Source organism: Dreissena polymorpha, chromosome 6 (assembly GCF_020536995.1).
Source record: "Dreissena polymorpha isolate Duluth1 chromosome 6, UMN_Dpol_1.0, whole genome shotgun sequence".
Classification (NCBI taxonomy): Eukaryota; Metazoa; Mollusca; class Bivalvia; order Myida; family Dreissenidae; genus Dreissena; species Dreissena polymorpha.
In genome coordinates, this window is record NC_068360.1 from 25,373,099 (window position 1) to 25,385,730 (window position 12,632).

The window sequence follows — 12,632 nt, forward strand, 5'->3', positions numbered from 1 at the left end:
TCATATATGTATACATGTATACATGTATACATGTATAATGTACTAATTATGACACCTTTTGTACACAGTGACATTTAAAAATATTGTTTGTGCTACTGAATTAGCACATAACTTGTTTCTCTACAGGATTGTATTTGTAATCCTATTTCATAGTACCTACGCTCCATGAATCAATATTCCAAAATAAAAAGTATATCAACAGTATAGGCTTCAAATAAAGATTCTTTGTATGATTTTTATTTAACTTCTTACTAAACAAATGTTAAAAACGCGTTGTAAATATATTTCATTTACCCTTTGGAAAGTCGAATTGTTTTCCTAAGAAGTGAGGGCATTATTCTCTGTAAAATATTTTCAAAAGTCTGTTCCCAAATGTCCTTTAAATATCTGTTGTATTACATCTATTCTTAAAAGTACGACATTTAGTATTATTATAATAATAACAATTATAATCATCGTTCGGGATAACAATTTGACCTTTTACAAAATGTCAAAGAAATATATGTATCTAATGACACGATTACTGTGATTACTGCTGTTTTTCTTATTGCAGTCAAGAAAACGTCGCCTTTAGCAGTACACATCACGTGAAGGAGTTTGAAGTCATTAAAGATGCCGACTATTGGTTTAAAGACCTATGGGACAGAAGCGCCAGGCAATTTCCTGCCATAGAGTTGCGAATCTGAGGTCACATGCTCGCGAACAGGATAACATGCTGTTGGTTGTTGTAATTAGCATACAAATGTCCGTAAAAAAACAAGAAGCAATACATTAATTTTAAAAAGAAAATTGGTGTGAACGTAAACACTGATAGTGTCCTAATGTTATGCAACAACAGGGCAAAGTTCATATGATATGAGTGTCGCTCTGTGAAAACGGGGCTACTCAGGTACGATAATTTACTTTTAAACTGGATTTTCGGAATCTACAAATGTATCTTTCAATATTTAATAGATCCTTGTACAAACGCACGTATAACCGTATTCTTATGTTCTAATATTGTAGCAATAGGATATATAGGCTGTCTTGAATAAAGTTTTATATACGTTTAACTTTGCAAAAATGTTTAATTTAATGAAGTCAGTGTTATAAAAGCCGAGATAATGACATCTTGAAGACAGCACAAATTGGTATGAGCGTGTTAATAACTTTATTGCCAGGTGCTATACACATAGAATGAAAATACAGCTGCACAGACAGAGAGAGAAAACTTATATTATACAATGTTGTATATATATGGCGAGGAATCAGTTGCAAGACAGTGAGATAAAAAACACATGTACAAGACAAGACACGCATATCATTACAGGAGCACAAATACCATAAACAACTCCGGGGTCAATGCCTTGGAACGGTCAATACAAAAGCACTGAGGGTTTAAACTGGTGTTAAGGAGTTCCAAACTTCACACTTCTTCGAGAAGTATTCATTTACTATTGAAGTTTACATACCTGTTAGCTTTATAGCATTGCAATTGAATTGATTAGCATTCAAGGATAATGCAATTATATTTCCTTACTATTTATCTACTAAAATGTTATATACAATTCAGAACACAAGAACCATTACAATCAGTGCATTACGACATGAAACCAAAACGAGTATTAGCTACATAATTATTGTCTTTATTTAAAAAAGAGACATTGCATCATATATTTATAGTTTGTGACATTAAGATCATTGCGCACAATTTGTGGTCGTATTGAGAAGGTGTATTAGGTGGTGTAAAATATTCAAATATGTTCAAATATGCATTGTTATGACACGCTTTTAAACATCATGGTGCTGGCAGCAAGACCGTAGTCAGAGTCATAATTCATGCCCCGTCCACTTATTTGTCCTGGTCGGTAAAGTCCATTCAGATTGATGTAGTCATTGCAGTGATTGTACCACCAGCCCCCTTGATCCTTTACTGCACAGTTGTCCGGATAACGGTCAACGTCATGATCATACGTAGTGAAGGCATTTCCGACCGGTTTCCCTGAAGAGCTTCCATCACTAAATGAGAGGGTTGTGTTGAGAACTGTATGATAAAACAAAACGACACAAATGTAAATATATCAAACATATAATTATGTGAATCTAATTTGTAACTGTTGCATAGTGTTTCGTGAGTGTATATAGTTTATTCAATTAAACAAGTATCTGTTTAACGATGTATTTGCTATCGAGCGCGCTTAATTAAAAAAAAACATATAAACATATATATATAATGTGTGATATAATCTAGGTATGATTTAATTTATGTTAAGATAATCGGATTGATATACATGTGAAACACGAGTGTATTTAGAAACCATAGTGTTTACAAACAATATTCGGTTTTCCTTAAGATATAAACCAATTTGAACAATACACTATACTACCTAATAATGCTGTACACATCTTATTATACCATTTAATTGTCTTATTTAAATATACAATGTACCGTTTTAAATTAAGTTCTGTAGTAAATAAAGGAAGTATCTTTGTTACATTACGGTTTTAATGTCTAAACCGATCGATATGTTTATATATACTTTGTATTGTGTTTCTCATTACGATTGACCAGACATGTTTCGTTATTCGTTTAGAAGGACGGTAACTATGGGTGCAACAGATATATGCGCCATGTTGCTCGAGCATTGTCTTTCAAGCGGTACATTGTGTGCGAGTTTGAACTTGAACGGAATAATTGCCGTATGTTTAGCTTTCGCTCTTTCCGGAAATGTTTGCGATATATATTATCTAGACCTAGCATTGAATCAGGTTGATATGACTTGGAACAAAAGTAAATCTTAATAAGACCAATTGTCGAGAACGAGAACCACATTGCTACTTCAGAATGTTTCATTTAGGTCAATATCAAAATACAGTACTTCATTGTCAATAAAACAAATCCCGCAGCTTTATTTAATCTTCTTTAATATAAGTCACAGTATTAAATTAAAAGTTTCTTATTCCAATTTTATTATGCAATTGTACCAATTCTTGAAATTTTGCAAGAAATATTATTTTATATTAAGTAGGTGAGTGCTGGGTAAGACAAAGTCTTTAAAACAAGAATTATTCAAACGATTAAATCACTTACGACCATTTGACGTTATACGCGACCCAACGTTCAGTGTGTAGTTCGTCCCAGGCTGAAGACTAAAGCCCCCGTACACATCGTATCCACTGCTTCCGTTCGAACGTACAATGTCCACACGGAGTTGGTAGGAACCATGCGATGTCATCTCGTAAATGTATTTAAGACCTAGAATTGAGAGCATTGCAAACCTATTGATAGGATCATAATTTAAACCGGACATTACTTATTGAACTTTTATTTGTAAATGTTAACGCAAATCACCGAACAATAAAGTAATTATATTTCCTTATATAAAAGTGTTTAAAGCAGAACGATTTTGGTAAAGGAGGTCCTTCGTAATTGTCCGTTACTTGTCGTATCAATTTTCGATACATTCTCTTAAGCTCCATTTTGAAGTCTAGCCAAATTTTAAAGGTATGATTGTTTATTGTTTTGCATATTTAAAGAAATATTGATTATGTAGCTCAAACACATGTCTTCAAAATCGTTTTAACAAAATACCTTTATCGTTATTTTAGGATGAGATCAATGGTCTGCACAATACATGTAAAAACGGTAGCTATCATTAAATTTATATTTCAGAGCTTCAAATACGATTGTGACGCTCATAAGTAAATCTCTATATCTTCCAAGAAAATTATAAATGACCCCAAAGTCCTCAGTGAAAATAATTACTTGTGTACATTTAACTCAGGTAAAAATTAACGTCAATCATGCGTCTGTTGTTGAATGTTTAATATGATATGCAAGATGTGTCCATTGTGTATTGTATTGCATATATATGAAGAAACAAATACACTTTCAAAACATCATCAAAATGTTGACACAAATTACATTTTGTATATCAGAACTTATTTTGCAAAGCCAATCTTACATATTTAAATTTTATTCCTGAACAAATGTTGGTGTATCATTTTGTTTTTTTGAAAACAAAAATGCAATACGGGATATACTTAAGGCTTATTATGAGCGTCATGTTGATGAAATATTTTTAAATATTTTTGTTAATTCTTTTAGATAACAAATAGTGGAATAAACTCACCCAGCCAGTGTTCTGCGTAAACAGTTCCGAAGCCCTCTTCATAGTCACTAAAGTTCCGATAAAAATCTTCACTGCCATTGAACCGCTTTTGAAAGACCTACAAAAGACCCAAATCGGGAATGAAAACCATATACTAAAAAAGAATGGAAAACATGAATAAATACGGCAGGTTGCAATGAACACTCCCTCAATTATAGAATAATGACATGGTAAAGTGATTATATCCACAACATGTATATGCACTGATTTTTTCCTAAAATCAATATCACTTAACAAACAACCTTTAATTTCCACTTTCGCTTTATTATTGATTATGACTTCATCATTGAATATTTCAATTTTTAATAATTTAGACATCGTATATCCGTGTTTATATCCGCCTTAATGGTCTATCTTGAAGTTAAAAGGTTGACCATACACACGTGAATTATTGTACTTTCACGGCCGTTGATCACGCGCGCCGCCTCTTTTTGAGATGCATTGATAAATGAGCTAATGCTAATTATCGTGCCACAACTAATAAAGGTTCTCACGTTTGTAAATGGGTTGAGAATGTATGTTGCTGTACATTTTTGGTTGAATTCATTTTCATTGATTTGCCCTACATCGCCCAATTTTAAAAATAATGCGAACTATGTTGAAAAAACATACATAACCTAATCACTCTGTAAAATTATCCATGAAATTTGAAAACATCCGGGCCCGTGCGCCAACTCGGAAGTTGCTTCGGCTCATTTATTAATGCATCTCAAAAAGAGGTTGTGCGCTTGATTTACGTCCGTAAATTTATTATGATCAAAATATTTGGATACTTCGAGCATTCAGTTTTGTCACTAGCAAAATATCGATGCATTACTCGTCATACTTCATTCTAAAAGGAGCTGAACCTTAAACTGTCTTGTTCAGAGATCGTGTTATTTAAGTGCATGCCATTGAATAAACAAGATAAGTATTCATGCAAAGCATCAAAGAGCGTCGTGAATTTCAGTGTAAAAGGCACTCAATGAAGTTACATGAAACGATGTTTTTTTCTACTGTAAATATTAATATATATATATATATATATATATATATATATATATATATATATATATATATATATATATATATATATATATATATATATATATATTTATTTATATCGAGATTAACCTCTAGACACGAGCTCAACAATTTTCTTTTTTAAGCCCACATCTCCCTTGTTTAAACAAAATAACATATTTGAAATATGAGTGTGCATAATATCACACCAATATCACACGTTTGTCAATAATAGGAAAGAATACATCGATAAAGAAACAATACTTTTCCAGTAAAGCGTGACACCAAAATACGACTGAGAGACTAATGTACCGAACTTTGTGAATCCATCCCCATTCTTAAATTGCAGCCACAATTACTTTTTGTCTACACATACACGTTATTCAACTTTGAGAGTAATAGCGAGATCAACCGTGGAGTTAAAAAAACGTTGAAAAAATTAGGAATATATATTCTTGAGTAGAAAACATACAAAGGGACATCAATATGCAAAACTACGTTGCAAACGAAATTCCTTCACAGTCATCAGCTCATAAATGTTATCCACCGGTGAAATTGTGAGCGAGATACACACAGTTGTTACAGACAACTTAAACACACAATCTTCAAGAGGCTAAATATGATAATGTTGAAACGCATACACAGGACCTTAATTCTGCTAAAACTCGTCGCATCCGAAGTTTCTTTCTTAAGGGTCATTTAACCATTAAGGTCATTTAACTGTGAAAGTTTAGGCGAGATCCCTTTTTGAGTTAAAACGGCGTTCAAAATACAAGCTTCGGAACGCACATAAGTACGACAAATGCAATGCTTAACATCCTTATTTTGCCAAAAGGGTCATAATTTCATTAATATGTTAAGTGAAGCATCATCTTCATTATCAGGAGATCATTATTATCATTACAAGAACGTACATGATAGTGAAGCATCATCTTCATTATCAGGAGATCATTATTATCATTACAAGAATATACATGATAGTGAAGCATTATCTTCATTATCAGGAGATCATTATTATCATTACAAGAATATACATGATAGTGAAGCATCATCTTCATTATCAGGAGATCATTATTATCATTACAAGAATATACATGATAGTGAAGCATTATCTTCATTATCAGGAGATCATTATTATCATTACAAGAACGTACATGATAGTGAAGCATCATCTTCATTATCAGGAGATCATTATTATCATTACAAGAACGTACATGATAGTGAAGCATCATCTTCATTATCAGGAGATCATTATTATCATTACAAGAATATACATGATAGTGAAGCATTATCTTCATTATCAGGAGATCATTATTATCATTACAAGAACGTACATGATAGTGAAGCATCATCTTCATGATCAGGAGATCATTATTATCATTACAAGAATATACATGATAGTGAAGCATCATCTTCATGATCAGGAGATCATTATTATCATTACAAGAACGTACATGATAGTGAAGCATTATCTTCATTATCAGGAGATCATTATTATCATTACAAGAGCGTACATGATAGTGAAGCATCATCTTCATGATCAGGAGATCATTATTATCATTACAAGAACGTACATGATAGTGAAGCATCATCTTCATGATCAGGAGATCATTATTATCATTACAAGAACGTACATGATAGTGAAGCATCATCTTCATTATCAGGAGATCATTATTATCATTACAAGAACGTACATGATAGTGAAGCATCATCTTCATTATCAGGAGATCATTATTATCATTACAAGAAAGTACATGATAGTGAAGCATCATCTTCATGATCAGGAGATCATTATTATCATTACAAGAACGTACATAATAGTGAAGCATCATCTTCATGATCAGGAGATCATTATTATCATTACAAGAATATACATGATAGTGAAGCATCATCTTCATTATCAGGAGATCATTATTATCATTACAAGAACATACATGATAGTGAAGCATCATCTTCATTATCAGGAGATCATTATTATCATTACAAGAACATACATGATAGTGAAGCATCATCTTCATTATCAAGAGATCATTATTATCATTACAAGAACGTACATGATAGTGAAGCATCATCTTCATTATCAGGAGATCATTATTATCATTACAAGAATATACATGATAGTGAAGCATCATCTTCATTATCAGGAGATCATTATTATCATTACAAGAACGTACATAATAGTGAAGCATCATCTTCATGATCAGGAGATCATTATTATCATTACAAGAACGTACATGATAGTGAAGCATCATCTTCATGATCAGGAGATCATTATTATTATTACAAGAACGTACATGATTATAGGCAGCTTACCAAAAGGCATACATTTATAAAATTACAAAGGAAAAACAAATAACTGCAACAGACTGAACTCAACACCTTAGAGTTAATACACATCATAGCATTTGGGATTAAAAACAGGTTTAATGTCAACCAAAGCTCAATTTGGGCCAAAATAGTTTAATAAAACAATCGAGTGTAAATCATTGTTAAACTATAACATCACAATTCAAATAAAACTTCGCTAGAAGAGAATATATTTCGATTAAATTAAAATTAGCAACTGAAGGTTGAGTATGCTACCTAGAGCACGATGAAAGAACAACCATTGTCAGATACACCTCGTCATCTATTGTTGATCGTAAAAAGCCAACACTACACAACTATAAAACATGTGTTTTTGTTAACCTGAGGTAAATCTCATACGCTATGTTTCAGTCTGGATGTATAAAATAATTAATATTCTCAATTGCAACTGTAAAAACTTGTAACACTTTTAAATATTGCTCTTCCAACTACGACACTAAAACTGTAAAATCGATTCGATTATTTTATGCCGTTATCAACTGAGCAATATAACCGATGACCATAATTAAATCTCAAGACATGAAAGGTACTCATGTAACAAATTGAAACTTCATCTTTGAAAAGTCAAAATAGAATAGGTATAGAACACTGAACAAGCGTATATAAGTATTGATCATATTATCTACTCCCGATAAGACATATGGTACCACATGACAACAGTTTTTATTTGTATCCATTTGCACTCATTTAGACCTCTTTACCTTTGTCAAACCAGTTTGATATAGTTATTGTAGATAGACGGTCGTTTTAATTTCAATAATTTACCAAATTTTAAAGAAACATTGTATTTTGGGAACAAAATAATTGGTTTTTAAAGAAACTACAATTATGTATTCTTGATTAAAATAGATTGTATTGGAAGAGATACACAGCGTTCTAATCAAAACGTAAATGAAACTATCGCTCTTCTATGTAGTGTTAGTAGACCTTAAATCAATAGATTATGTTTAATACACAACAACGTTACAGCTGCTAGACGGCCAAAATTAAATAGATACAATTTGCAAAGAATAAAAATTCAAAACTAAAACCAGTTACCATGCTGGTCAAAATGTTTGTACAGGTTTTATTTCTTTTAAGAGCAGTATATTTTTAAGTACGGCACGAGACACGAGCTAAACAATGTCCCTTTTAAAAGCCCAATATCCCCCTTTTGTAAACAAAATAACATAATTAAACATGCAGGGGCATAAGATCACACGTGTGCCAATGATTTGAAACAATTCATAAATAAAGAAGCAATAATAAGTTTCGCGTGGCATCAAAATACGACTGAGGGACAAATGACTGACATTTTTGAATCAATCCCAATTCTTCCGAAAATAAGGTTATACATATACCACAGCATAACACATTGTTTGAACACAAATTATTGAGTGTTTATCAAACTAAATTTAAGCCTAATTTAAGCCTTATACAATTATTAATAGCAGCAATTCAATTGATTACTGTTATATGTATGTGCGAATATACTTTTCATCATATGCACATGTGAGCTGAGGACACAGATGCCCCAACATTCCGCCATTGGCTTTAAAATCCTAAAATTTTGAAAATTGCAAGTTGCAGAAATTCATGTGATTATTGTGAATGTAAAGATTAATCAAACCTACAGTTAAAGGGTTCGATTTTGTGTGAGTTGGCCAATACTAAATACAGATATATGGAGTCTTTCGTGAAGTTTGTGCCAACAAGCTATAACTTAAGAACATTAAATACTTAATGACTTTTATCGGCGTACGTTTTGTCGTTATAAAAAATTGCTGTAACAAAATATTCGAAGGTCAACAGCGCAAAATAATGGGCAAAGGAATGTACATGCATCTGTTTTGACCTTGTGACTACAACGCACGTGTAGTGGACGACTGGCTCTCTCACTATGTCTTTTTTGAGCGTTTGCGCTTTTGCAGGTCGCCAACACGCCGACATGACAAAACGAAAATAGATGTTGTTGATTGAGTTGACTTTTTTCATAATATCAATGCCTGCTTCATCCCCCTACCAGTAAACACTCCTTGTGTGATTTTATAGGTGAATATGTTTAGTTGAATCGTCAAGATTTCTAAACATGTTATGTTTTACAAACAAAGTTATCTTTCCATACATGTAAGGTATTGTTTTTTAAAGTAGTGCGGTCGGGTTGACAATTGACATCACATATGAAAATCGCTACATATGAAAAACATGGATTTTGTGCATGTTGAACCCAACAAGGCAACAAAATGCCATGAAGATATAACATAAAATTAGCCACTGCACTATTACGATCGTTCGTGAATCGAAAGTATTGTATGTATGAAACAAGTCGACGATCTTTCTTCATAAATCTCCACGTCACATTACAGCCGTATCTTGGTGTGAAATGAATAACATGGTGATATTGTATTTTAGATAAGAATGATACTACCGTCCAGCCTCCCCCATCCATCTCCATGTCGCAGAGCACCTGTACCTTGGTGTGAGTGACAGGGGTGATGATGGTGTGCACACCGCTTAGCTTTGTGGAATCTCTGTTTAGTAGCTCGGTGCAGTCTTTCACTGAGCAACAACAACAAACATATAACATTATATTGTATTCATTGTATTCAAAATGTTATTCTTAAATCTATAAAAGACAGCTTACTAGCACTTCATCAACATGACCATATTGCATTGTAATACCAAAGTATAGCACAAGTTAATTTGATCTAGCATATGTCTTTATACAATTGGCATTTATATTTGCAATAACAATTGTTGTAATGTAAGATTAATACCTTTTGATTAGTTAATGATTAATACAAACATGATAAAACATCTATGTCATAATTGATACGTTTGTTGCAATATTTATACAAGAGCATCGCCTTGTGGGTGCAGACCGTTCATCTATTTTTCTTTTTAAACGTGAAGGGAATACTTCAATAAAAAAGATGGATGGGTGGGGTGGAGAGGGGTGTATAGTGTGGGGGTGTGGTCATTTATTACATTATCTTCCAAAAATAAGAAATAATAATGCAAAAACAAAATTAAAAAAATAAAAAAAATGGGGGAGGGGATGGTTTGGGTGGAGTCTATTGTAGTATGTCATGTAAGAGATGTTTTTGTAAAAGTAGTCAATCAAATCTGATCATAAATAACGAAATCATGGCAATTTTTGCAAAATTTAATTATTTGACCTTGAGAGTTAATGTCATTCAAAGGTCAAGGTACAATTCAACTTGACAGTACCCTCATTATAGTATGAAAGTATTTGAAGTTTGAAAGCAATAGCCTTGATACTTTGGAAATAAAGTGGATGTACACAAACTTTAACCATATATTCAAAGTTTCTAAGTAAAAAAATGGCCATAATTCCGTCAAAATGACAACCAGATTTATGCAACTTGTTCCGTACAGTGCCCTTATGATAGTTTGTGAGTGTTCCAAGTCTGAAAGCAATAGCTATGATACTTTAGGAATAAAGCGGCCCAAAACACAAAACTTATCCAAATTTTCAATTTTCTAAGTATAAAGGAGCCATAATTCTGTCAACATGCCAGTCAGAGGTACATAACGTTGCCTACACAGTATGTCGCAAGTAGCAATAGCTTTGATACTTTAGGAATAAAGTGGACCTAAGCACAAAACTTAACCAAATTTTCAATTTTCTAAGTATAAAAAGGGCACATTTTTCTGTCAAAATGCACGCCAGAGTGATCTAACTTTGCCTGCACAGTCCCCTCATGATAGTAAGTAAGTGTACCAAGTTTGAATGCAATAGCTTTGATACTTTATGAGAAAAGTGGACCTAAACACAAAACTTAACCGGACGCCTGACGCTGACGCCGACGCAGACGCCGACGCCAAGGTGATGACAATAGCTCATAATTTTTTTTTTCAAGAAATAGATGAGCTAAAAATGGAATACTTTTTATCATAAAAGCACTGGTACTTTAATAAAGAGTAAAATGACCATTTACGATATATGGGCTGCCGGGGCTAGAGATCGGTAAGCAAGTAAAGCGGGCAAGAATTAATGTTATTAATTCCCATTCTTTTTCATATAATGTATATGTATAACTTTTTGTTGTGAAGCTAATTTCTTAGCCTTATTTGATATATGTAATAAGCAAAACTAAAGCGATATTTGTCTCCAGCAAGTTCTGGTTGCAAATTAAATTTACTCCTAGCGCATTTAATCAATCCCAAAACGGTAGCTTTTGTTGCTGTAAAAGTCGGTATTTTAATTTCAGGAATGTAGTTGTAATTTGTTGAGTTAAGATATACTTTTTAAGTTGTAAATGCTTTTACAAAATTATGATATGACCTTTTCGACAACTGGTGGAAATATAATTGGCAATGGTCATGAAAATTAAAATCAAACATTGACTACTTTACGAACACATATTTAACGTGCATTAATGATACCTGGAACACATTCCGTTATGTTCGTCCATTGGACCATTTTGACAATCGGCTGACTACGACATTGATGTCTCGAGGACTGTATCCTGTCTCGCAAGTCAAATTTATAGTTGCACCTTCAAACAGAGAGTCTCCTGTAACGTTCCCTTTGCTGTTGTTCTCAAAAGGAGGGCAGTCTACAAAATGAACAGTTTCCAAAGACAGCATATATACAACACTTGTGTTTTAAAAGAGGGGAAATAGTCTCACAACTGTGCTATAATTGACACGATGCGTTGTCATATTTTTACATTGAATAATTTGTATCAACAACACGGATAATTTAGCAAAGAGTAAAACTGACCATATTAGCCGACTGCTGGGGGCTTGTGTTGAAAACAGAGCATCGTTAAACTATGAAAACGGACTAGTATTGTAAGCATTTCAGGTTGATATCTAATCTACATGATCTAACACTTTGTTTGAAAGTAAACCTCTTGTCTGTTTAGTAAATACATTTTAAGTTCAGATGGATTCACATGATTCGATATTTGTCTTCACCAGTTCCTAGTTGCAAAATAAATGTAAGCATAGCGCAAAACGGTAGCTTTTGTTCCTGTCAAGGTCGTTGTTTTAATTAAAATAATGGTAAAGGTTGAATATATGAGTACATATATTATATTCCAAATGTAAATGCTCTAACAAAATTACGATCTGGCCTTTTCGACAACTGGTGGTTATACTTTG

General features: G+C 32.8%; 1 protein-coding gene across 1 annotated transcript; it reads right to left on the bottom strand.

Moving 5' to 3' along the window:
* Window positions 1–1,133: 1,133 nt before the first annotated feature.
* On the bottom strand, window positions 1,134–11,946 carry LOC127835528 (ficolin-2-like). The gene is made up of 5 exons (XM_052361965.1): window positions 11,910–11,946; window positions 9,928–10,058; window positions 4,113–4,209; window positions 3,071–3,235; window positions 1,134–2,023 (listed from the first exon to the last, which is right to left on the bottom strand). The coding sequence occupies exons 1-5, from the start codon at window positions 11,944–11,946 to the stop codon at window positions 1,758–1,760; spliced, it is 696 nt and encodes a 231-aa protein (XP_052217925.1). The 3' UTR covers window positions 1,134–1,757.
* Window positions 11,947–12,632: the final 686 nt, after the last annotated feature.

What these genes read in the sequence shown, in the direction of transcription:
- LOC127835528 (XM_052361965.1), bottom strand. Translation starts at nt 11,946, where the DNA reads ATGGTCCAATGGACGAACATAACGGAATGTGTTCCAG. An exon ending in TGGATGGGGGAGGCTGGACG is followed by an intron (nt 4,210 to 9,927) that starts GTAGTATCATTC and finishes GGTCTTTTGTAG; the next exon opens with GTCTTTCAAAAGCGGTTCAA. An exon ending in TTACGCAGAACACTGGCTGG is followed by an intron (nt 3,236 to 4,112) that starts GTGAGTTTATTC and finishes TCTCAATTCTAG; the next exon opens with GTCTTAAATACATTTACGAG.